The 22,521-nt window shown below is 38.7% G+C and overlaps 1 protein-coding gene across 7 annotated transcripts in view; it reads right to left on the bottom strand.

The window, feature by feature from the left end:
- The window catches only part of HIPK1 (homeodomain interacting protein kinase 1), a 48,382-nt gene that overhangs the window by 9,179 nt on the left and 16,682 nt on the right, over positions 1-22,521 (bottom strand). For 6 of the 7 annotated variants that reach the window (XM_074318589.2, XM_088799497.1, XM_088799498.1 and 3 more), the window contains exons 3-13: positions 18,830-18,953; positions 13,101-13,220; positions 12,187-12,273; positions 11,114-11,298; positions 10,644-10,806; positions 9,511-9,739; positions 5,511-5,632; positions 4,482-4,616; positions 1,664-1,806; positions 1,067-1,249; positions 416-619 (exon numbers count right to left, since the gene is read on the bottom strand). In XM_074318589.2, the coding sequence (XP_074174690.2) occupies positions 416-619; positions 1,067-1,249; positions 1,664-1,806; positions 4,482-4,616; positions 5,511-5,632; positions 9,511-9,739; positions 10,644-10,806; positions 11,114-11,298; positions 12,187-12,273; positions 13,101-13,220; positions 18,830-18,953 (1,695 nt within the window). The remainder of the gene's footprint in view (positions 1-415; positions 620-1,066; positions 1,250-1,663; positions 1,807-4,481; positions 4,617-5,510; positions 5,633-9,510; positions 9,740-10,643; positions 10,807-11,113; positions 11,299-12,186; positions 12,274-13,100; positions 13,221-18,829; positions 18,954-22,521) is intronic. The other variant, XM_088799496.1, reaches the window with a different exon arrangement.

Raw genomic sequence — 22,521 nt, 5'->3', positions numbered from 1 at the left:
TCTTCCAAAGAGGCCTTTTCAGATTAAGACTTTACACAAGTCTCATTGCAACTAACTGCTGTTTGTGTGCTTGTTATGTATGTGTTTTCTGACTCTACAGTCCCTTAAAGGCAGGGGATCATGTCTGTAGTACCACACACACTCTGAGCCAGAGCAGCCTGACACTTAATATCCACCTTCCATCTCACGTGTCTGCAAGGCTGGTTTAACTGAAGAGCGTGCAGGGTATTACAGAAGACATGACGATGCTCAGTTATGGAAGCCTAAGTGTTTGGGCTCACTCATCCAAGGCCATGCTTTCAAAACACCTCTTTTTAGTCCTTCCTTTCGTAGCCAAAACTGGACCACTTGCCTGAAGCCAACAGCCCAAGGCCAGGTGGGAGCTGCCGAGCCAGTGAACCGTCAGCCATCTTACCTACTGGGCTTGTATTTGTTGTCCTCTTCCTCATCGGTGTCACTGCGGATAGTGATGACACTCACAGGAGGGCTGGGAGTGTCTGGGATGACGATGGGCTGGTGGGGATCCTGCACGGGGCCGAGGGGGTTGTAAGATGTGGTGCGAAGGGGGCTGCTCCCGACCAGAGAACAGCCTTGAGAAGGCAGAACATCCAGGGAGGACCTGTAAGAAAAGACCATAAGAAAGGCCACTCCTTTCTTGGCCCTCAAAACCATACATTTTTTCCCCAGAACGCTTTCCAATTTGCTCTTTGATTCTTTTTTACCTTATCATCAAGCCAATACACTTAACTATAAAAGTTCCAGTAAAAAGTAAAGTATGTGCTCTACCAGGCTTTCATTTCTGCCTACCCGTCACCCCACAGTCAAATTTCACTCTGTAACGTGGGCAGAAAACTAAAACCAGCATAAAGAGGGCCAGGATTTGTAGTGGCAGCAGGGAGAAGGGAGCAGCACAGACAGAACACACCTGGTAATTTAGCACGCCCAGACACAAAGCCTGGCTCCCCCCGGCACTGGCTACTTCCCACCAAAACCGTGTGCACCACAGCGGCGCTACATCTCTCTCAAACCGGCCCAGCTTTAACCATCAGCTCCGACAGAGACTTACTTAGAAGAGACTGGAGCAGACTGCTTATTCTTCTTTGAAGGCAAGGAACTGGACTGCTGCTGTCTGACAACGTGGGCAACGCCAACATTCAGGGGCTGGGCAGTGGCCAGCGTCACGTGGTTAGTGAGCAAGGATGGCTGCTGCATGATCGTGCTGTACTGGCTGCCATGAGAGTGGGCATTCCTGTACCAACGGAAAGAGACAGAGAAGAGTGAAGGTCTAAAACACCGGGAAATCAGGGTCAAGAAGGTACGAAAAGCACTTAAAACTACCAAAAAGAGCTGCATTTTATTTGCTACCTGGATTACAACAAGGCTTTAGATTTTCACTGTATGGTTTCTAATTGCATAAGACTTTCTTTAAAACTGAAGCAAATGATTACTGATCTTACAACCTAACTTTTTCCTATATTCAAAGTTTTCTTATTAACTCCATCTCCTAGCCTGATATGGGTTCTCTTCTTAAAGGATTTCAGACAGAGACAAACCTCTCCTTTCCTTTATTTTCTTCCCAGTCTCCCCAAATCATCCAGTGTGCCTCCCCTAATGGATCTGCCCTTACAAATCTCCCAGGGACGAACGAGCACAGGGCACTTGCCTCCAGTCTGTGAGCTGCTGGCCACTGCCCAGGGCCTCCGGAATCACTGCTGTGGGCTGGACAGAGTTGTGGAGAGCTACCCCAGGCAACTGTTGCCAAGTTGAAGGCAGGAGAATTTGTTGGGTTCCTCCGGGCCAAGCCTGCTGTAAGGAAACACACAAAAAGATCCAGACTTGACTCATTCTTGGCTTTTGTTTTGTTTTGGTTTTTTTTGTTTGTTTGTTTGTTTTTTAGATGAAAGAAAAATTCATATCTTAAGAGAAGTTGCTTGTAGACTGTTAACTTGCAGAGATTCAAAAAGAAAGGTCAGAGGGGCTCAAGGTTACAAGTCTTATGATGAGGGAAAGAGAGCACACTGCTTTGCCTTGGCCACCTCCACACCCTGCCCACCAGGGTGTTAAAGAAAAGAAGACCCCTGTGGTTAAGAGTCTGCACTATATGGTAAAGGAGTCCGAAAGTTCAGAGGGAAGCTCTGGTGTAATGATGGAGTATTATTTTTGCAAAGATTTTCAAAATAACCCTAAACAGAGTTAAGACAGCTCCCTTGAGATTAAAAATAGGCATTTTAACATTTGAGTGCCTATCAGGTAAGACATCAGGTCAATTCAACCCACAAAACAAAGGGGAGAATTGTTCCTTTTTAAAAAGGGTAGTACTTGGAAAATGGAGCCAGATGTGGATGACCAAAGGCCAAAAATCCTTTGGCAAACAAGCTTATGCCAGCAAAGGAAAGCTAACTTCATCACTTATAGCCATTTAGTAGAATTTTAAAATAAGGCAATAAGTAAAATATTTATGAAATAGATGCAGACAGCACCATATTTTGTTTTTAGTAGGTACCTAAAACATTGTTTTATATATCATTTGTAGAAACATACTTCAACATAAAAACTAATCACTACAAGGAAATACATCGTTACTAGTTTTTAACAAGCCACATCACTTGCAATAGACAGCAGCACATATGTTTTCTGTACTTCAGAAATTCTGGCATTTTCTAAAAAAAAAAAAAAAAGGGAACAGATTTGTAAGTTTCCTTTTTAAACTTGACTTCAACAGTACAATCACCTACAGTGCTTGTGTACATATGGTTCTATTTCTTGAATTTCAAACTGCAAGACCATCAAGACACTGTTTTAAAAATATTTCTGCAAGTAACAGATCCACTTGTTACAAATACTGGTTCCAAACAAGACGCCTTCAAAGCAGAAAAACTGTAAACACGTCTGCTACCATATGCAGAATTTGAAAACAAAACAAAACAGAACAAAACAAAAAATAAGAGAAATATGTTAAGTCACACCATGCGTCTTTCCATAAGCCAACACCTGCACAAGACAAAGCATGTAGTTTAATACAGAGCAAGAAATAATAACATTCCAACGTGAGGCAGAAATCTGGCGTTCCAAGCGACGAAACTGTTTTGACAGAGGAAGAACAAAAATATGCAAAGCTTAGCAAGTGACTAGTGCAAACTTAAGAGAAGCAGCAAAAGAGACATGTCAACTAATACTCCAACCTCGAAACTACAGGTGAGCAAGTTAAAAGCAGTGGTTTGGATCAGCTAAATTGAAAATATATCTGACTTCCTTGCACTTGGGTTTTATGCTTATGATATAATTAACCTGGAGGTGATACCATCTTTTAAAATGAAAACCAAACAAATTGCAACAACTAAAGTGTGTTTCTGGAAGTGTTTTCACTCACGTGAGTCCGTGAGAAACAACAAAAGCAACTGAAAGCCTCTTTTCAAAGATGTGGAAATATCAGGAGTCAGTAGTATCAGTTACGTTGTTAAATGCTTGCTTAATTTTAAATTTCAAGCCATGAAATGCTGGCTGTCCAGTCAACAATTCTAATAAACAAACCCCCAAATAAACCAAAACACATCTAAAAATCACTCTTAAGGTAACAATTCTTAAGGTAAATTCTGAAATATACCTCAAAGTCCTTTTTGTTTGTTTCTTCCTATCTCTGAGCCCCAGGTTACATTTGCTGCTGCATTTAATAACCTTTCCCATGACTTTTAGTAACAAATATTGTATTTGCATAAAGTTTTTCAGCCACGTTTTCACCTTTGTATAAAGGACTATTTGTAAAATGATCTCTCCATAACCCCCTAAAAATGAGATCACCTTTAATTTTAACCAACAAATGAAACACGGCCTAAAAGGATTCTAAAGGGAACATCTTTAAATGGAAGATATGAGCTGCCACTGATCATGAGTGACAAAAAGGGGATCTATGTGTTCACAGAAGGAAGGTTAGTATCAACTGATGAAGCAGTAAATTAAGGGCATCTTAAACATTTCTACGTGCACAAAAGTTTTAGAAGCTTAAAACAGCAAATGAAAAAGGAAGCTAACTTGCCAAATAGTTCAAATTTTGGCCATCCAGGTACCTATAGCAGAGCCAAACTAAAGGCCATTCCTTTCATTCTCAAGGAGCAGAGGATAAAAGAGAGGGCAGAAAACGTAACCGTGTTGATGCTCTTCTGAGACTACACCGAGAGCTTTTATCCCACTAGGCTGGCAAAGAAGAATCAAGGGGCCTGGCTCCTTACAGAGCCACACTGAACACCAGAGTCAAACAGAGCTTGCGCAAAGGTGGGGAGGAAAACAAAGAGACATTAAAGATGTAGCAAGAACACAGCCACAAGATGGCACATGCTTCCATGCCCTCTGCAAAGACTAGGCTGAAAACTGGTTTTGAAAAATGAGAAAACCAGAAGAAAACAGAACAAAGACGAACAGGAAAAAAGAAAAAAGAAAGAAACCAAAGAAAGTCCGTTAGTAACACAATCGAGTGAGGGCATTACCAGTACAGCGGCAGTCTGTTCAACCAGCGCCGGCCGGCCGGCTGCGCAGCTCAGAGTGAAGGGCACCGCGTACTGCGGGGTGATGGTGGCTACTTGAGGGTGGAGAGTTGCTACCATTAGTGGTGTGCAGCTTCCCTGAAACGTAGATGAGGCAGGTGAGTGAAACACACGCGGAGGCAGGTAGTCTGGATTCAGAAGGCTTCGCACTCCCCCCAGCTTATTACCAACAATACGCAGTCCTTTTCTATCATCTCAAATGATGTGCCAAACACAACTTGCCCCCCCAACTGTACACAGCACGGGCCCACTAGGTCAAGTGTCAATGGCCTAAAGCGAAAAAGGAGGGAAAGCCTTCTTGGGCCAGATCCAAAACTCAGCTCACCAAGGCACATATTAAGAATTTCTACTCACAAACTTGGGGTTTGGGATTTCAGAATTTCCTGTGTGTCATGGGCCATAAACGTTTACACAGAAAATAGAAAATATAACATTTGTTGCTTATATGAATCCTTATGATTTTTTTGACCTTTTTAGTCACATGCTCCACGGCAGGTATAAAGTTTCAAAGCTTTCTACAGGCTAATTAAACACAAGGAATAAAGGAATATAATACTTGAGGCATCCTGATAAGATCCAGCCTCTCAACTGTGACGAAATTCTGAAGGAGGGAGCAAAGAGGACACTAAGGAAGCACAAGGGGAACCTTTCACTTTCAGAACCAGAATGCCCTTACATGTGTGCTACACCTCTAAGAGCCAAGACAAAAACTTAGCGTCATCTCACAAAACTAAATTTTCCCCAAGTCTGGATATTTCTCCCTGCAAGTCTCGGGAAGACACTGGCAGAGTTGCAACAGTGTCAGGAATGAGTACGTGACTCCATCGTAGGTGTTTCAATCCAAGTCCACTGAATCGTGACCAAGAAAGACCTTACAGTCAAAAGCAAACACCCTTTTCTAGGACAAAATATCTGATTCCCAATAGTGTTGCAGCAGCAGCGCCTGAGTCTCCGGGTTGCTCTGGCTTTTACCTGCGTAAGAACCCCCGACTGGATCTGCAGTGGCTGAGCAGCTGGGGCCTGGGGCACAATTGGCACCGCATTATCCATTCTCACAGGGAATCCAGAATGCTTTGTTGTTGCTTGCAGCCCAGCTGTAGAAAACAACAGCACAGTTAAATGGCTTTGCCAGGTCTGCGGATGTTGTTTGTTTGGGCTTCTTTTGTTTGTTTTTAGCTTTTCTGTTCAAATAGTCTACCACCTAGGTTTCCGTTCTAGACGCTTAAGACAAAGAAGCTTCACAGAAGTCTGGGGAGTTAAGAAAATGGAGATGTGGTTCCTTTAGGTTAGATTAATAAAAATGTGTCCCAAACAGGGACGGAGGGCTGATTTAAGGGGATTCTAAAATATTGTTCATCCCACAAAACTTAAAACATGACCATCCAAAACATGACCAAAACAAGCCATCCAATTCCCATTAACAGTACAGGCAAAAGCAAACAAACAAAAACCTTCACTTAGTAAGACACATCCAACTTTTGATCAATTTGGGGGAAAAAAGTATTTTTTAAATGTAATCTATTAAAAAGCAAAGTCTTAAATATAATTATAACTTTTGGTTAAATTAGATAAGAAAGTATTACGAAAAGCTCAACACTTTATCACGTAAGTTACCCTTTTGTTTATAGACTATTTTAAGGGGATGTTTTACCCTACACCGCAAAAAATATCACTTAGTTCACAAATTAGTCATATTTTTTTCTTTAACCAGTATGTGAACTGAAGAAATTATGCCTAGAATAAAAATATTTCAAAAGTACACACGTTGGTTTACAGAAACACTTTTTTCTACTTATTTTAGAAATCTGCTCTGGTCACTGACAGCTTTCTAATAAGGCTTTTTTGCAGCTTGGGTAGCTAGGAAAATCAAGAACTTTATGCTGCCTTTAAAACAGTGACCACACCTCATTTATCTTTTTATTCATTATGCTCTCTGGGCACAAATGCTGAATAAATGTTTCCTACAAATAGGAATATCTCATTCTGGGGAAAAGAGAGGCTCTCAAGATAGTTCTCCCTCTTGCCAAAAATTGAGAAGAGAGCTTTCTTTTAAACCTACCTTATCAAAACTTTCAACATAGAGAATTTAAGTTCCTATTATGCCTCTAATTCACTAATGCCTTCAGTTTTGCTAAGTGAGAACACAAACATTTTAATTAGATATTCCATCAGTGACGCTTTTTAAGCTGTTACCAACTAATTTCTCTCAGTATTACTATGGAGGTATCAAGTGAACATAACTCATAAACTCGAATACTGTTGTTTTCAGCAAGTCTTCTAATTTTCCGTTTCAGTAATTTACAAGTAATTTAGTAACAAGTTGTCATATAGGAAAACATAAACACAACATACAAACTAAGAGGGACTAGTAAAATCATAATTAAAACACTCTAACAACTTTTTTAAAAATGCTACTTACTCTAAAAATAAAAGGAAACAAATCCAGATATCCAGATAAAAAAACTTACCACCATTCTTCCGAAAGCAATGCTATCTAATAAGAAAGCTAAGCAACACTAAAATTCTTGTCTATACTCCCAGAACACGTGGCTAACTACAAAACAATGTTATTGTAATAGCCTCCAACAGATTAATAGGAACTGAGGAGGCAACGTTTAGGAAGAAATGTTCACTACAGAAGCTCATCTATGTGTCCCAGGGTAATGAAGTAAAAGGGGACAAAATTACAGAATAATAATTTCCACTGAGCAAAATGTGTATCTTTTTTGGTCAACCAGAATAGTATAGAAAGTAGTATTTATACTACTGACCTACAAATATAACTCTTAAGTATTATTAGATTGCTAATTTAGGCTAAGCCTCAGCAGTCAAGCTATTAATAGTTTAAAACTAGCTTTTTCAAGGAACCCCAAGTAGAAACAAAGAATTAACAAAAGGCAACAATTCTGGAAGGTTCTCCCCTGAACTATGGATTAATATTTTGTTCTGCTGAACATAGCCCTTTAAGTAAAAAGCCACGCAAGCATGGGAAGAACAGTAAAACTGTCTAATTTCGGAAGGCCTACTTCTCCCTCCTCCAAGTAGAGATACCTTGTAAAAGAGAAGATCGTGAAAGCAACGTTGACAATCTGGAACAGAAGACTGTTGGGCAGAAACCAGCATGTGCCTGTGGCTGGCAAATCAATTGACAAACTCTACAGCTCTTTGAGTTTCAATACTGAGAGATCATACGGAACAATACTTCAAAATACATAAGCTGGTATGAACCCCACTGCCTGGGTTCAAATACCACTAACTAGTTATAAAGACTCTGGGCAGATGAGGGAATCATGATCAATTTTCTCATCTATAACTTGGGCATCATGACATTACCCACTTCCTAAGGCTGTTTGTAAGGATGAATCAGTACATATAAGAGCGCTCAGAGCACTGTCTGCCACGTAGTAATACATAGCAGCTTTCATCATCGTCATTACCTTAATTTAAAAACTCCCTTTCACTTGGAAATTCTGAACTTTGCTCTCCCTGGCTCCTCAGGTGATTTAGACTTCCTAAATAGGAAAATAATGTCCAAAGCTTACCTAATTATACCAAAAAGGGTTTATACCACTTTCCCTCTGTACCTCTTCAGTTTACATTTTGTTTTGTTAAAGGAACTAATAAAAAGGTCTTCTGCCTCATCTCTTAAATATCATCTGAGAAGAAACAGAAAACTTGGGAGTCCCACCTGTGAAAACTGTTCCAATGAAACTCACTTTGGAAAAGGTGAGGGGGTAGGGGGCTAAATGCTAAAGTCTGTAGAAGAATCACTCAGCATATGATGACCCAAAGTATAGAATTTACTATTATGCAGCATGTGCAGAAAAGCATTCGGTAAGCTCGGCTAATTTGCATTTACGGGTTTTGAGTCTGCGCCTCAGCTCTCCCTGCGGCCTCTCCCTGCTTTACTATTGCTCCCTTGTCCTCCCGGTAATCTCTCAGTCTCCCCTAGCCCCACTTTGCCTTCTGCTTGCCCCAACTCTGTCAAAAACCAAACAAACAAAAGGGTCACAGTCAGTAAGTAACTGAAGTCAAAACATTCAAAAAAAAAAAAAGCTATCCACTTTTATGTAAAGTGTCATGAGAAGCCTGACTCCTGGTTTATTCCCATAGGGCACTGAGATCGATTTTCTACTGGTAACGTCACAAATGTGTCATCAGAAAATATCCTCAACATAATTTAACCCTTTAAATGACTCACCAGATCAAACAGCACACATTTCCCAGATTTCAGGAAAAAAGGAAGTGAACAGACTGAATTATAATATAAGAAAACGGGGCAGGATGGGAATGTGAAAATTAAAATCTTATTGCAACACATGGGGTCAGAGCCACCTTCTTCAGCTCTTCTGTTCCTGTTAATAGGAGTCTGTAGGAATAACGATTCATAACCTGAAGTAGATAATCTTAATGTCTTCCCCACACAAGCACCTCAGCGTATAGAAGTTTTCAGTTCAATAAATAATGATCTTTATTTCTGATGTAACTTAAGAGGTTTCCACGTTCTTAAACATGGTTTTTACATTTTATAATAAAATCGCCTTTTATTTGGAACACTATAATTTTATTTTATAACAGAATGATATAGGAAATAAGATTCAATATATAGCAGTTGTGTTTACGACACATTTTCTCAAAATGTATATATATATCCTGCATATTGGGGAACAAGTTTATACAAGATATATGACATTGGTGCAAGGTCTCAATGGGCAAAAAAACAGGTATCAGGCAATTCAAATAAGGAAATGTTAATTGAACTCCTATAATGTGTCAGTTAGTATCATAATTAGATAAATAACCAACATAAAAAGGGTAAATCCACTTTGTTAATGTTAGTTATCTTCCTAATCAGAGACAGAGATCAAACTTTTCAAAGACCAAAACTATACAGCTAGATACCTAATCAGGGTCTGCCTAAAGCAGGCAGGGTTGACGGAACACCGTAGGATACGGGAGTTTCCCCACTTACTCTGAAAAGCAGGCGGACATACTATAAACGTTTGCTGGAATGGATCTGTCTGAGTACAAATCTGGGTGGTTCCAGGCTGCAAGGAGACGCCCTGCTGGGCAACTCCAGGAACGGGCGCTGCTGACGACGGGTACAAAGCCGCCGACTGGTAGTTCAGCAGTGACACATCTGAATTAGCCAGAGAAAGAGTAGCAGCTGCTGCAGTAGAACTGGAAGCTAAAACACTGGCCTAAAAACAACAAAAACATTATAGTTGTATATTGGCACAGAGATAACAATATTTTTACACACACAGACTCTATCCATAAAAACTTAAAGTTTTAAAATGTAATGCTGTCTTTGAAGTAACCCTGTTTAAGAAATTTTCCCAGTCTCTAGATTTCAGGCATATTATAAGGTTGAATAAGAAAACAAAGAATAAAAAATGGTTCTGTACTGGTTGAGGCCGTATAAACCCCTACCTCTTCTTTCTGTGCAAAAAGTTGATGGATGTGAGATCCCACCAAATCTCATTTAAAAAGCAGACCTAACTAAAAAATTAGGAAGCACACATCTTAAGAAACCAAGTTAAATCTAAATATCACTGTTTAGCAAAGAAATGCAAAACCACTCTTCAAGTTAATTATAGAAAACCCCAACTGAACTCATAGAAACAGAAAGTAGACTGGTGGTTGCTAGGGGTAGAGACGGGAGGGAGAACTGGTGAAGGTGGTCAGAGGGTACAATCTTCTACTTGTAAGATGAATAAGTTCTGGGACTAACGTACAGCATGTAAAAAAAAAGTTACTGGAAACCCCCTTCAATAGATATAATGAGACATAATAGATATAATGAGAGTCATTTGGCTAAAGTCAGTCCCACTAACAGCGGTAAGCAGAACGATAGCCAGGCTCCACCTGTGTGACTATGCTGTGACTATGAGCGCATGGATTAGGCCTTTCATAATTAATTATGGTCAGCACATGACTAATAGGTATTATCTGTCTACTCTGTCTTCCATCACTTTTGCCAAGTAGAAAATTCTTAAGAAGCAAAAAGACCACCAAAGCAGACTGGTTTCTTTCCCTCACCCTGTATTCTTACTGGCGTCTACCCCTCCTAGGTTTAAGTTTCCGAAACCATTTACCACATACCTGATTGTGCACTGTATTGAGTTGGTTGCTGAAGCTCATGGTTAGATTTGTGCTTGTATTTGGGGCAACATGCGTGGTGAAGGGACTCTTGATCTGACTCACTGTATCATACATGTGAACCCTCCGCTTGCAGATCTCCATGTTCTGAAAACAAGACTTAACACTGGAAAAAAGAGCAAAGAGTCAATAAAATGAATGCTAAGATTTAAATAGAAAATAACTCAAGATGAATATGGACCAATGTTTTTCCCCTGAGTACTTTCAGATAAAAATGAATCAAGAGTTTTTAAAACTATGAAGAGGAAAAATACACATCTAATTTTTAATTTCATAATTTTTCAACAAGAAAGACACACACCACATATGCAAGCCCCAAAGCTGCTGCTCACATGATACTTCCATAAACCTAAAAGATGGCAACTCAACAGAGAAGCACATCATGGCAAAACACCAAACCCTGTCATACTCACTGATTGCTATGTGGAAAATCCAGAAGGTGAGTCATTGTCACAAATTGATGGTTAAGAGTTTTCAGAGGAGTAATTCTCTTATCTGCATCAATTGTTAACATTTTTTTTAACAGATCAATGTATTCTCGTCGATCTGCCTTCTCTGCCAACATGTCTGTTCCTTCTAAGTCTGTGGACATATTCACCTTCAGAGGAAAGTTAGAAATATTACACTTCGTATTTTAACCTTTACTGCTGCCACTAAATATCTGCTTTGTCTCCAAACTATATATATATTTTGCTCAAGAGAAACACCTGAGGAAATTCTTTTTATTATAGCATAATCATTTTCATAGGTGGAAGCTCTTCTCATGCTGCCTAATTAAAATCTTCCGTTTGGTAGAGTTTATTGGTAGAATAAGGCTAAAAAAATTTCTGTTCATTCAAAATTTGAATCAAACAAGTAAAAGTGACTATTATTACTTAAATATAAAAGTTCCCATTGTTGAAAAGATTAAATGACAAAAGTGTAAAGTGTTCCAACAGTGTTGAATGTAATAAGCACTCAATAAATGTTAGCTCTCATGTAAGTATTTACTAGATAAACTAGACAAGAACGAAACCTTCATAAACAATATTTCAAAATACTGACATGTTAAATATATGGTGATGGAAGGAGAACTGACTCTGGGTGGTGAACACACAATGGGATTTATAGATGATGTAATACAGAATTGTACACCTGAAATCTATGGAATTTTACTAACAATTGTCACCCCAATAAATTTAAAAAATAAATTAAAAAAAAAATAAAAAGTAATTCGAACTCTTTATCATTAAAAAAAAAAAAAACACGGACATGTAACAAGACCAGTTTAGCAAAAGCAAGGAAGAAATATATAAAAGTACCCTTTGTTAGGATTCAAATGCTCTTTTAATACATGACAGAATATTAATATATTTATTTCTGTAAAATATAAAAACATATACTAGAACATAACAGCTTGAACCTATCTTTAATATAACCAGCAGAAGTGTATTTCTGAGTAAAGCGATACATAAATGTCTGGCATCTTTAAAGTTTCTATACTCACCTGAGCCATGTCATCTAAACAATTAAAAATGTACTTCCGAGCTTCTTTTGATTTGATTCCAGTCTCCAATTCATGTTCTTCAGGTGTCTATAAAATATAGATTAAAAAAAAATTCCATCTGTGTATTACTTTCACATTTTATTCTTACTAAAGCCAGAATACAAAGAAACAAGTGTCATCACCTTGCCAACCAGAGATGGCAAATATCAAAGTAAGAAGGGACAACTAGAAAAGCTTTCTACAACTAGAAAACCTCCCAGTGGAGAGATGTGACCTTGATATCTAGCCACCCTCTTTCAACAGTGATAAAATAAATGAGCAAGCAATGATGACGAATGCCAGGTAAGAAGGGACATTACCGTTTTTCTCTTAAAGCTACTTTCAAATGGGATGGTATTTCAAATGCTAACTATGCAAAGGCTCAGAGGCAGAGTCACAGAGTTAATCAAATTATTCAGTGATATTTCAAATTAAAGGGTATGCTCTTTAGTAAGTAAAAAGCAGATATTTGTTTAAAGAAACTATGTAAGGACTTAATGTGGGCATTTAGGAAATTATGTTTTGTCATATTTAGTGAGAATTCTCTAAAAAATAGTCATTACTAAATTACTCTAGTTTTTCCTATGGCTTAATGGTGACAACTACTCTCCACACCTCCTTCTCAACTGCTGATTCAAATATACAAAATTAATTCAGCCAATGGAACTAGCATTTAAAGTTTTGTTTTTTAACTAAGGATAAGGCCAAATGTGTACAATGAAATAATTTTTCAAAGTATTTCCTCCTGCAAACATACATTCCACCCCCCCACCCCCGGCCTTGCCCCCTCCTCCACCTCAAGATAATAACAAATTTAAAATTTAAAGTTGGGAGTAAGGAGTACAGGAATGGGTAATATAGTAGAAGAGACTGACCTTAAGCCTCCACAGTGGGTACCCCAAATTAGGATCTCTGTTGAAAAACCTGGTTGTTTTTGTCCCGGCACTGAGAAGATATTCAGCTGGCAGGCCTTGTGTTTGGGAAATGTAACGAATCTGAAACATCAAAACCATCGAAATATTGATTTGGAATGAAAAGGGCAATTATTCAAAACTTTTACACTAAAACATTAGCTCTAGCCAAAAAAGAAAGGTACTGCAAAGAATAACTCTTAGAGAAATACAAACAGAATTTATCTATAAATACATACATATATACTAACCCACTCACAGGTAATTCCCAAATACTTATTTAGTAACTTCCTTGTTACTATGTTATTTACAAGGAAAACTCAATGTTGAAAATTTAGTGTGTAACCTCTTTTGCTCTTTTGTAGACTTCTGATACAAAGTTCAGAAAACTTTAGGAAATTTCTAATGGCAACAAAATCTATTTCATGGATTACCAAGATTTTTTTTTTTTTTAGTCTTGTTTTAGATACATTATCAAATTAAAACAATTAGGAAAACATTTCTATAAACCTTTCTTTCTGGGCTACTCTAGCTCCTGTCAGTTGGCCCTACTGTAAATTGCCACAGAGCTTATCTGTCTCACATACCATAAAATCAAGCACTTAATTTAGTTTCTCTGTGCCCTTATCAATACAGGGACTGTGTTCATTCATTCAACATTTACTGAACACCTACTACATACAAATTAGGCCAGCAGTTTTCAAATGTGGTCTGGGGATATGTGGGGGTCCCCAAGATACTTTCAGGGGGTCTGTGAAGTAAAAACGACTTTCATAATAATGCTAAGAAGTGATTTGCCTTTTTCATTCTCTTCTGATGGGGGTACTGTAGAGATTTCCAGAGGTGATATATGACGTCCCTGCCCTGACGGTTAATGAAATGTGTGTTTGAATATACTTGTTTTACAAGTTTCCCAGTTTAACTGTTCACAATTCTGTTTGCTCCCACAATTCTCCCAACCCAAGAAAGCAATAGAAGAGGGGATTGGCTTCTCTCCCCACTATTGAAAACAAAGCAAGAAGCAATTTTTTCTACCACCCCATCTCCCTATGTGAATATGGCTATACTTAAGATAATATTAGAGAGAAACTGTAAGCAAGGAAATAATAAATCTTATTTCCCACCTCTCCCCCCCAAAATCTTCAATTTTAATTTCTAATGCAGTATATATTAATAGATATTAGCTATATAAACAGCTCTTTAGGATCAACAATTTTTTTTTTTAATGATTTTATTTATTTTTATTTATTTATTTATTTTCCCCAAGTCAAGTTGTTGTCCTTTCAATCTTAGTTGTGGAGGGTTCTGTTCAGCTTCAAGTTGTTGTTCTTTCAGTCTTAGTTGTGGAGGGCGCAGCTCAGCTCCAGGTCCAGTTGCCGTTGCTAGTTGCAGGGGGCACAGCCCACCATCCGTCGCAGGAGTCGAACCGGCAACCTTGTGGTTGAGAGGGTGCACTCCAACCAACTGAGCCATCCGGGAGCTCAGCGGCAGCTCAGCTCAAGGTGCCGTGTTCAATTTTTAGTTGCAGGGGGCGCTGCCCACCATCCCTTGCGGGAGTCAAGGAATTGAACTGGCAACCTTGTGGTTGAGAGCCCGTGCTCCAACCAACTGAGCCATCCGGGAGGCAGCTCAGCTCAAGGTGCCGTGTTCAATCTTAGTTGCTGGGGGCAGAGCCCACCATCCCTTGCGGGACTCGAGGGATTGAACTGGCAACCTTGTGGTTGAGAGCCCACTGGCCTATGTGGGAATCGAACCGGCAGCCTTCGGAGTTAGGAACACGGAGTTCTAACCGCCTGAGGCACCGGGCCGGCCCAATCAACAATTTTTTAAGAGTGTAAAGCAGAGGTCAGTCAACTATGGCCAACAGGCCAAATCTGGCATGCTATCACAAAACCATTTTAGACAACAGCAGGATATTACTATGTATGGGAGCTACACAACTGAAAATCAAACACAGCATCAGCAAAATAGAAAACTGTTTTTTCAACGTGGATAAAAATATTTTAAATGTGAACTTCTTTTGCATACAAAAAAGGTGAAATCTGGGCCAGCCTGGTGGCTCAGGTGGTTGGAGCGCCATGCTTCTAGCACCGAGGTCGCTGGTTTGATTCCCAAATGGACCAGTGAGCTGCACCCTCTACAGCTAAGATTGTGAACAATGGCTCTCCCTGGAGCTGGGCTGCTGTGAGCTGCCATGGGCTGCCATGTGTTGCAGCGGGCTGCTGTGGGCTAGTGTGAGTGGCCAGGATGAGTGGCCGGCAGCCAGCGTGAGTGGCCGGCAGCCAGCGTGAGCGGCCGGCAGCCGAGAGTTGCCATGAGCTGCTGTAAGCGGCCGACCAATGACTGGCGACTAACTGAATCAGGTCAGGGAGCTGTGTCCTACACAACTAGACTGAGAAACAATGGGTTCAACCGGAGTGGAGGGGGGAGGGGGAAAAAGGAGGAAGAAAAAAAAAGATGAAATCTTTTTTTAATCCAGGATAAAATCTGTACAATGAAATACTATGCATTTAAAATAATAGGGTAGAAGTATATTAACATGTAAAGCTATTTCACAATATAGTAAGTAGAAAAAGTGGATTACAAATTAAATATATCTTTTTTTTTTAATTACTACATTTCACTGGTTTTAAGAGACATGTTTTTTCAAATTAACGTCTTTGAAATCAGGATGTCTTATAACTGGTAGCTATCATAGTTTAATTTGCAGTATATTTTCTTAGAGTTACAGAAAAATGATGCTGAGAAAAGTGAATAGCCACAAGCAAAAGTGGCTAAATTGGACCCTTACCTCACACCATATTCAAAAATTAAAACGGCTCAAAGACCTAAATGTAAGAGCTAAAACTGTAACGCTCTAAACCTCTTAGAAGAAAATATAGGTGAAAAGCTTCATGACAGTGGATTTGACAACGATTTTTTTGATATGACACCAAAAGTACAGGCAACAAAAGAAAAAACCAACTGGACTTCATCAAAATTAAAAACTTTTGTACATCAAAGGACGTATCAACAGAATAAAAAGGCAACCCACAGAATGGGAGAAAATATTTGCAAATCATGTATCTTGGTAAGGGGTTAGTACCTAGAATATATAAAGGACTCCTACAACTCAACAACAAAAAAAACAATTCAAAAATGGGCAATGGACTTGACTAGACTTCTCCAAAGAAGATATACAGATGTCTGGTAAGCACATATATAAAGATATTCAACACCACTAATAATTAGGTAAATGAAAATCAAAACCACAATGAGGTATCACTTCACATCCAACAAAAACAAACAATTAAAAAAACAGAAAATAACCAGTGTTGGCAAGGAGGTGGAGAAATTAGAACTCCTGTGCATTTCTGGTGGGAGTATAAAATGGTGAACCACTGAGGAAAACAGTTTGATGGTTCCTCAGAAACGTTAACATAGAATTACCATACGACCCAACAATTCTAGTATATCTAGCTATATACAGGGGATGCCAAAAAAATGTATGCACATTTTAAGAAAGGAAAAAACTGTATTAAAGTTGTAATAATATATACCAATAACAAAAGATGACTACAAACCATATGTATACATTTTTTTGGCACCTCCCCATATGTACAAAAAAATTGAAAACAGGGACTTAAACACTTGTACACCCATGCTCACAGCAAGCACCGTTATTCACAACAGCCAAAATGTGAAAACAGCCCAAGTGTCTATCAACAGATGAACGGATAAACAAAATATGGTACGTACACGTACACACACACACACACACACACACACACACACACAGGAATATTACTCAGCCATAAAAAGGAATAAAGTTATGATCTGTGCTACAGCCCAGATGAAAAGCATGCTAAGTAAAAGAAGCCTGTCAGAAACACCACATTTGTACGTGATGAATATGATATACTAGAATCGTCAAATCTACAGAGACAGAAAGTAGATTAGTGGTTGCCTGGGGCAGGGATTAGAGGAGAATGACGATTGCTCATAGATACGGGGTTTCTTTCTGGAGTGATGAAAATGTTCTACAACTGATTGCGGTAATGGTTCACCACCCTGTGAACATGCTACAAAAACACTGAATTGTATACTTTAAACGGCTGAATTACATGGTATGTGAGTTATAGCTCAATAAAGTTAAAATAGCTCATCTGTAAGAATAAGGACGTTGTCATAGGAATCCTTCTGTATAAGCACAGATGCATCAGGATGAACTATCCCCAATCCTGCCCTATACAGCAGCGTCCTATTTACTTAGCATGGGAAACACAGCTTCCTCCTACCACCCAGTTTCACATCCATGTACCACAAAAAAACTTCTCAAAACCATCAGATCATTTCTTTACAAGGAAAGCCCCAGCTGTACCTTAGCTTCTAAATCTAACTTTACTTGGTTCCACTTACTAGGAAAATTTACAATACCTATCTGTTTACTAAGGTTGAAGAGATGTCACAAAGCACTTGGGCTAAGAATGGCACTTCAGAGGATGTAATTGCTCAGAACAGGTTTCTTATTCAGGGGTCCATGAAGCCCCTAAATGTGTACACAAAACATTGTGAGTGTATTTTTCTGAAAAGACCCAAGGCTGCATCAGGTTCTGAAAAGGGTTTAAGATCCAAAAAAGGAGAAATGGCTCAACCACTGTGGTTTTGCTTCATTTAATCTACCTCACACTTTGTCGTTATTACAAAATAAGGAAGCTGGCTTGCTTCTCACAGACAGAAGAAAGATTTAAAAATTACAAAGCACAATGTAACTGGTTACTTGTGACATGTCATTTTCTATGTTTCACTCAAAGACATGTTCAGAGAGTTGAATTTTGGGGAGTTGGTAAATGTTACATGTATTCTAAAACAGATCAAGGAATCGAAATTCTAAGCTGAATAGGGAAAAACATTGTTTTGCTCTTTTTTTCTTTGAATAATTCCAAATAACCATTTATTTCTTTTAAAAATAAACAAACAAACAAGCCAAACCGATTGAACCTACTATGTGCCAGACACAATGTCAGGAGTTGAGGATATACTGGTGAATGAAACAGTCTCTGCCTTCAAAGAGCTTACAACATAGTGGTTAGACCAATTGTTATAAAAGAATTAAAAAATGAGAATTCACAATTTATTTCCATGGCAAAACTTTTCCCCTCAGGACCAGCTCCTTAGAAAATTACAGTATATCTTCTAAAGCTTGTCTATTTTGAGACATACATCATTTATTATAATACTTTTCACCTCATATGATTTCCCTCCAAAACCCAATTTTGCAGAGACCCAATATCTATCACAGCTCCTGGGGCCCAATGTGTTTCCGTGTGCAGAGGGCATCGACTTCAGTGTGTGTTATGTATAAAAAGAAGTAACAGCCGTGAATGAGCCAAAGTTCACTCAAAATTCCAATTCCTCATCCTTACTTTCATATCTTAACTCATAAGGCACATTAGTTAACCAAAGTTAATAACACTAATAAGTTATTACAGATCTGGGAAAGTACCAACCTCAAGTAATGTAAAATAAAATCCTTTTTTAAAAAGTAGAATTGCAAGCATAATTTCAAACTAAGAATTCTATTCTGTAAAACATTCTTTCTAATTGGACTGTTCTTACCCTACTCTCTAAATACTTCACTAGTACTTCCCTCCCTCTAGAATCTATTTCACTAGTAACCACCTGCTTTCTATTTCCATTTAATAAACACTTACCTGATCGTATTCCGAAGCACCAGGATAGAGAGGCCATCCCAGGAACAGCTCAGCTATCACACAGCCCAAGGACCACATATCAATAGCTTCACAAAACGGTAATCCAAGAATAATTTCAGGGGCTCTAGCAAAAACAAACATAGGAGATTTAAAAAAATACACATTATTTGGGGAAGTGAACTGTGTCGACTAAGTCCTATTTCAGGATCAGCTAAAGGTACATCGGTTTCATGAAACTGAAAATGATCTTGGGTATAAAATCCGTCATTAGAAACTCTTGGGGCCAGATGTGTTTTGGAATTCAGAATTTTTTGAATTTCAGAAAGGTACTACCAGGCACACACTATATATATTGCATAACAACCCCAAAGGAGTTTAGGGAAGCACCCCTAATCAAACACATTAATATTTCTGCAATAAAACCTATGAGCAATCATACTAAGTCGGCTAAATACTTTAAATAGCCTTAACTGGTTCAAGTCAGGTCTTGCCAATAAATGAGTTTATACCAAACGTAGAAAAAGATTTTCAGTTTTCAGTTTTCTGAATTTTGAAGTCGCGGGTAAGGAGTCCTAGATTTATTCTTGTTATCTTTCGCACTTTTTTAATTATGGAAAAAGCAATTAAATGGTCTGGTCAATAAATGCCCCTTTGTGACCAAAATACCTACTGTACAGCCATACCGTGTTTCCCCAAAAATAGGGCCTACCACAAAAATAAGCCCCAGTTAAGATCGTCAGCCAGACGGACGCATTGAGTACGTTATGACGATGTTCCAGAAGGAGACGACATGACTGTATTTGAACAAATCTAGATTGTTATACATGAAAAAAATAAGACATCCCCTGAAAATAAGCCCTATTGGAGCAAAAATTAACGTAAGACCTGGTCTTATTTTCGGGGTAACACGGTGGTGGTTGACAGCAGGGCCTCCAGAGCCAGCCTATTGGGGTCAAATCCTAGGTTCCACTATTTAATAGCTGTAGGCAATTACCTAATCTGTCTGTGCCTCTAGGTCTTCATTCATAAAATGAACATAAGAGTACCTACCACACAGAGTGCTGTATGTTTTAGCTAAGTAAGCAATTAACAATCATAATAAATGTTTAAATATTAAAGTTCTTGACCAGTGCCTGGCACATGGTAAGCACTATATGTGTTACATACAACAGTATCTATTATTATTATATTATCATTATTTTAAAACTTTGAATTCTTTGTTTGCTTTTAGAAATATTTACTTCTATTGATGCTCCAAGTGAGAAACCTAACCTTAGGGAACCTTGAGGAGAAGACGAAGGAAATCCCAGAAACGTAAGAGCATTATACATCTATGAACACATCCAAGGCAAAACTGTTACTCCCATTTACAGAGGAAACTCAGGCAGATTAAATAATTTGCCCCAAATCACAGTTAGTAAGGGGCAGAGCTAGAATTTGAATCCTGGTAGTCTGGCTCTGGAGTGGTTATATCCATCTGTAACAACCTATTTGGCATGGCGGTACACAGGGAATTTTTCAAACTGACTAAAATTAAGAGATAAATGGGTTCAGAAAGAAATGAGGATGATAATAGTAATCCTAATATCGATAATTCTAAGAGAGGATACATAGTGCTTATTATGTATCGTGTACTTTTCCAAGTTCTTTATAAATGTAGTCAACCCTTGCAACAATTCGATGAAAATAGGTATTACCGTTACATCAATTCTCAGATGGACATTTTTTCACATTTTTAACATCTCTGAAATTAAGAAGATTCTTGCAAATGATGGTATAGTTTAGTTTCATGGCAGTGCTTTTACTTTCTCATTGGTACATAAATAATGTTTCACCTTATACTCAAGGGTATCTCAGATTCTACGTAACAAAGTATCATTTCCATTTGACAGGTGAAGAAACTGGGCACTGAGGTTAAATAACTTGTCCAAAGCCCCACGATTACTAAATGGTGACACCCAAGCAACCCTGATCCAGGGGCTGAGCTCTTAAACACTTTCATCATCTTCTCCAAATAATTTCCTTTCCTTTTCCAAGTCACAGAATTTGAATGTGCCAGTGCATTCAGGCCCCTCATTTAAAAGGAGACAAGGGAAACCATCTAACCATCAGGAACCATCCAACAGGCTATATGCCTCTTCGTGGAGTGCCCAGGTTTCCCCAACTTCACTTTCATGTAACGTGTGCTTTTGGGGGAGGTTTGGGTGGGAGCAAAAATTGAGTGGGGGAGGGTATAAAGATATTTCCCTAAATGAGACTATCCACCCCAAGTCATGTCCTAAGCAAGCGGCCCTTAGCGAACAGTTACGGTAAGTTGAGGGCTCCATAGGATCCTTCAGATCGTCCCTGATCCTTGCACAGAAGTAACAGAAGATCCCGGCCTGCTGAGACTTACTCTATGTGACAGCTACGCGTAGAACCGCTAAGTAGACAGTTTTTGTACTTTTTGATGTGAGCTGCGGTTTTGTCAGCTAAAGAAACAAACTTCCAAAGCGATATTCCTGTTACAGGTGGCGAGAACCACTCTGATAGGATTTCAGAGCTCAATTAAATCCCAACCACTGTGGCATGATTTGAAGACAGCCCAAGTTTGACAGCATTAATAAACTTGAGGCTAAGAGGACCCAGAAACTTAAAAGCTTTTCTAAAATTGAAAAGGAACAAATTTTTTACTTTCAGTGAGCAGAATCGTTAATTTCCAAGTTCACGACAGTGCCAAAAATAGCTGGCAGGGAGAACGCAAATGGCTTTGTGCCAAAACAAAAACTGGGCTTAGAACATTCCTAAGCATCAATTGAAGAGAAGTGGACAGATTCTACCAGTCCCACTACACCAGGAAGACTTTTTCAAATCCAAAAGGCAGGTCACAGAGAGGGGCCAGGCACCTAATAACTAAGCTCTTTAAAAAGGTAGCAATAATATGTGACAATCGTTAGGCTTCTAAAACGTACAAGTTTCAGAGAAATTAAGAAAAACACTAAATGCAGCTCTCAAACCCTATTAAACAAAAAACTGAAGACTGGCTGAAATCAGTTTTTCCATCTGGTCTCACCCCGCTTCTGGAGTAACAAAAGCAGCTAAAGATTTCCAGCAAAAGCTCCCTCAAAACAATAATTCTACCACATCTACCACACAAAAAGATATCAAAATTAAAAAAAAATGAAAGCAGTAAATATAAAATAAGGCCGCTCAGTCTATTGAGGGATTTTCACTATCATTGTAGCCTACAAATGTTATTTACCTAAACTCTAGGAAGCGAAAAAACTGAGTTGTGTTCTTTTACTGAACAGAAAGGAATCACATAGAGCACGTTCATTTCAAGGTCTGAATGTTTTAAACTTTAAGTTCAGATTATAATTCTTGGTAATATTTTCATTACTATATCATCTTTCCCCTTGGCCTCCATTATTTCTCAATCCCTCAATATAAACTCTAGACACGAAATTCTGGTTCTGCTCATCTGTATAATAAGGAGGCTGAGTTGGGTAATTACTCTCCTAGGTCCCTTTCCAGCTCTGACATTCTAACAGCTGGGCCGTAAAAAAAGATTACCTATTAAAGCACAGCAAAAAGGGGGGAAAAAAACAAAACTAGCAGTATTCACTTTAGGAAAATGGCATTAATTGTACTTTGGACATGGTGGTGTCTCTTTGAAAATACATCCCATCCTTAAAGAACAAACACTCAACAGG

The sequence above is a fragment of the Rhinolophus sinicus genome, chromosome 7 (genome assembly GCF_057876585.1).
Source record: "Rhinolophus sinicus isolate RSI-liver-muscle chromosome 7, RSI-T2T, whole genome shotgun sequence".
Taxonomy (NCBI): Eukaryota; Metazoa; Chordata; class Mammalia; order Chiroptera; family Rhinolophidae; genus Rhinolophus; species Rhinolophus sinicus.
The sequence above is the reverse complement of the archived record's forward strand: the minus strand, read 5'-3'. Positions and strand labels throughout refer to the sequence as shown.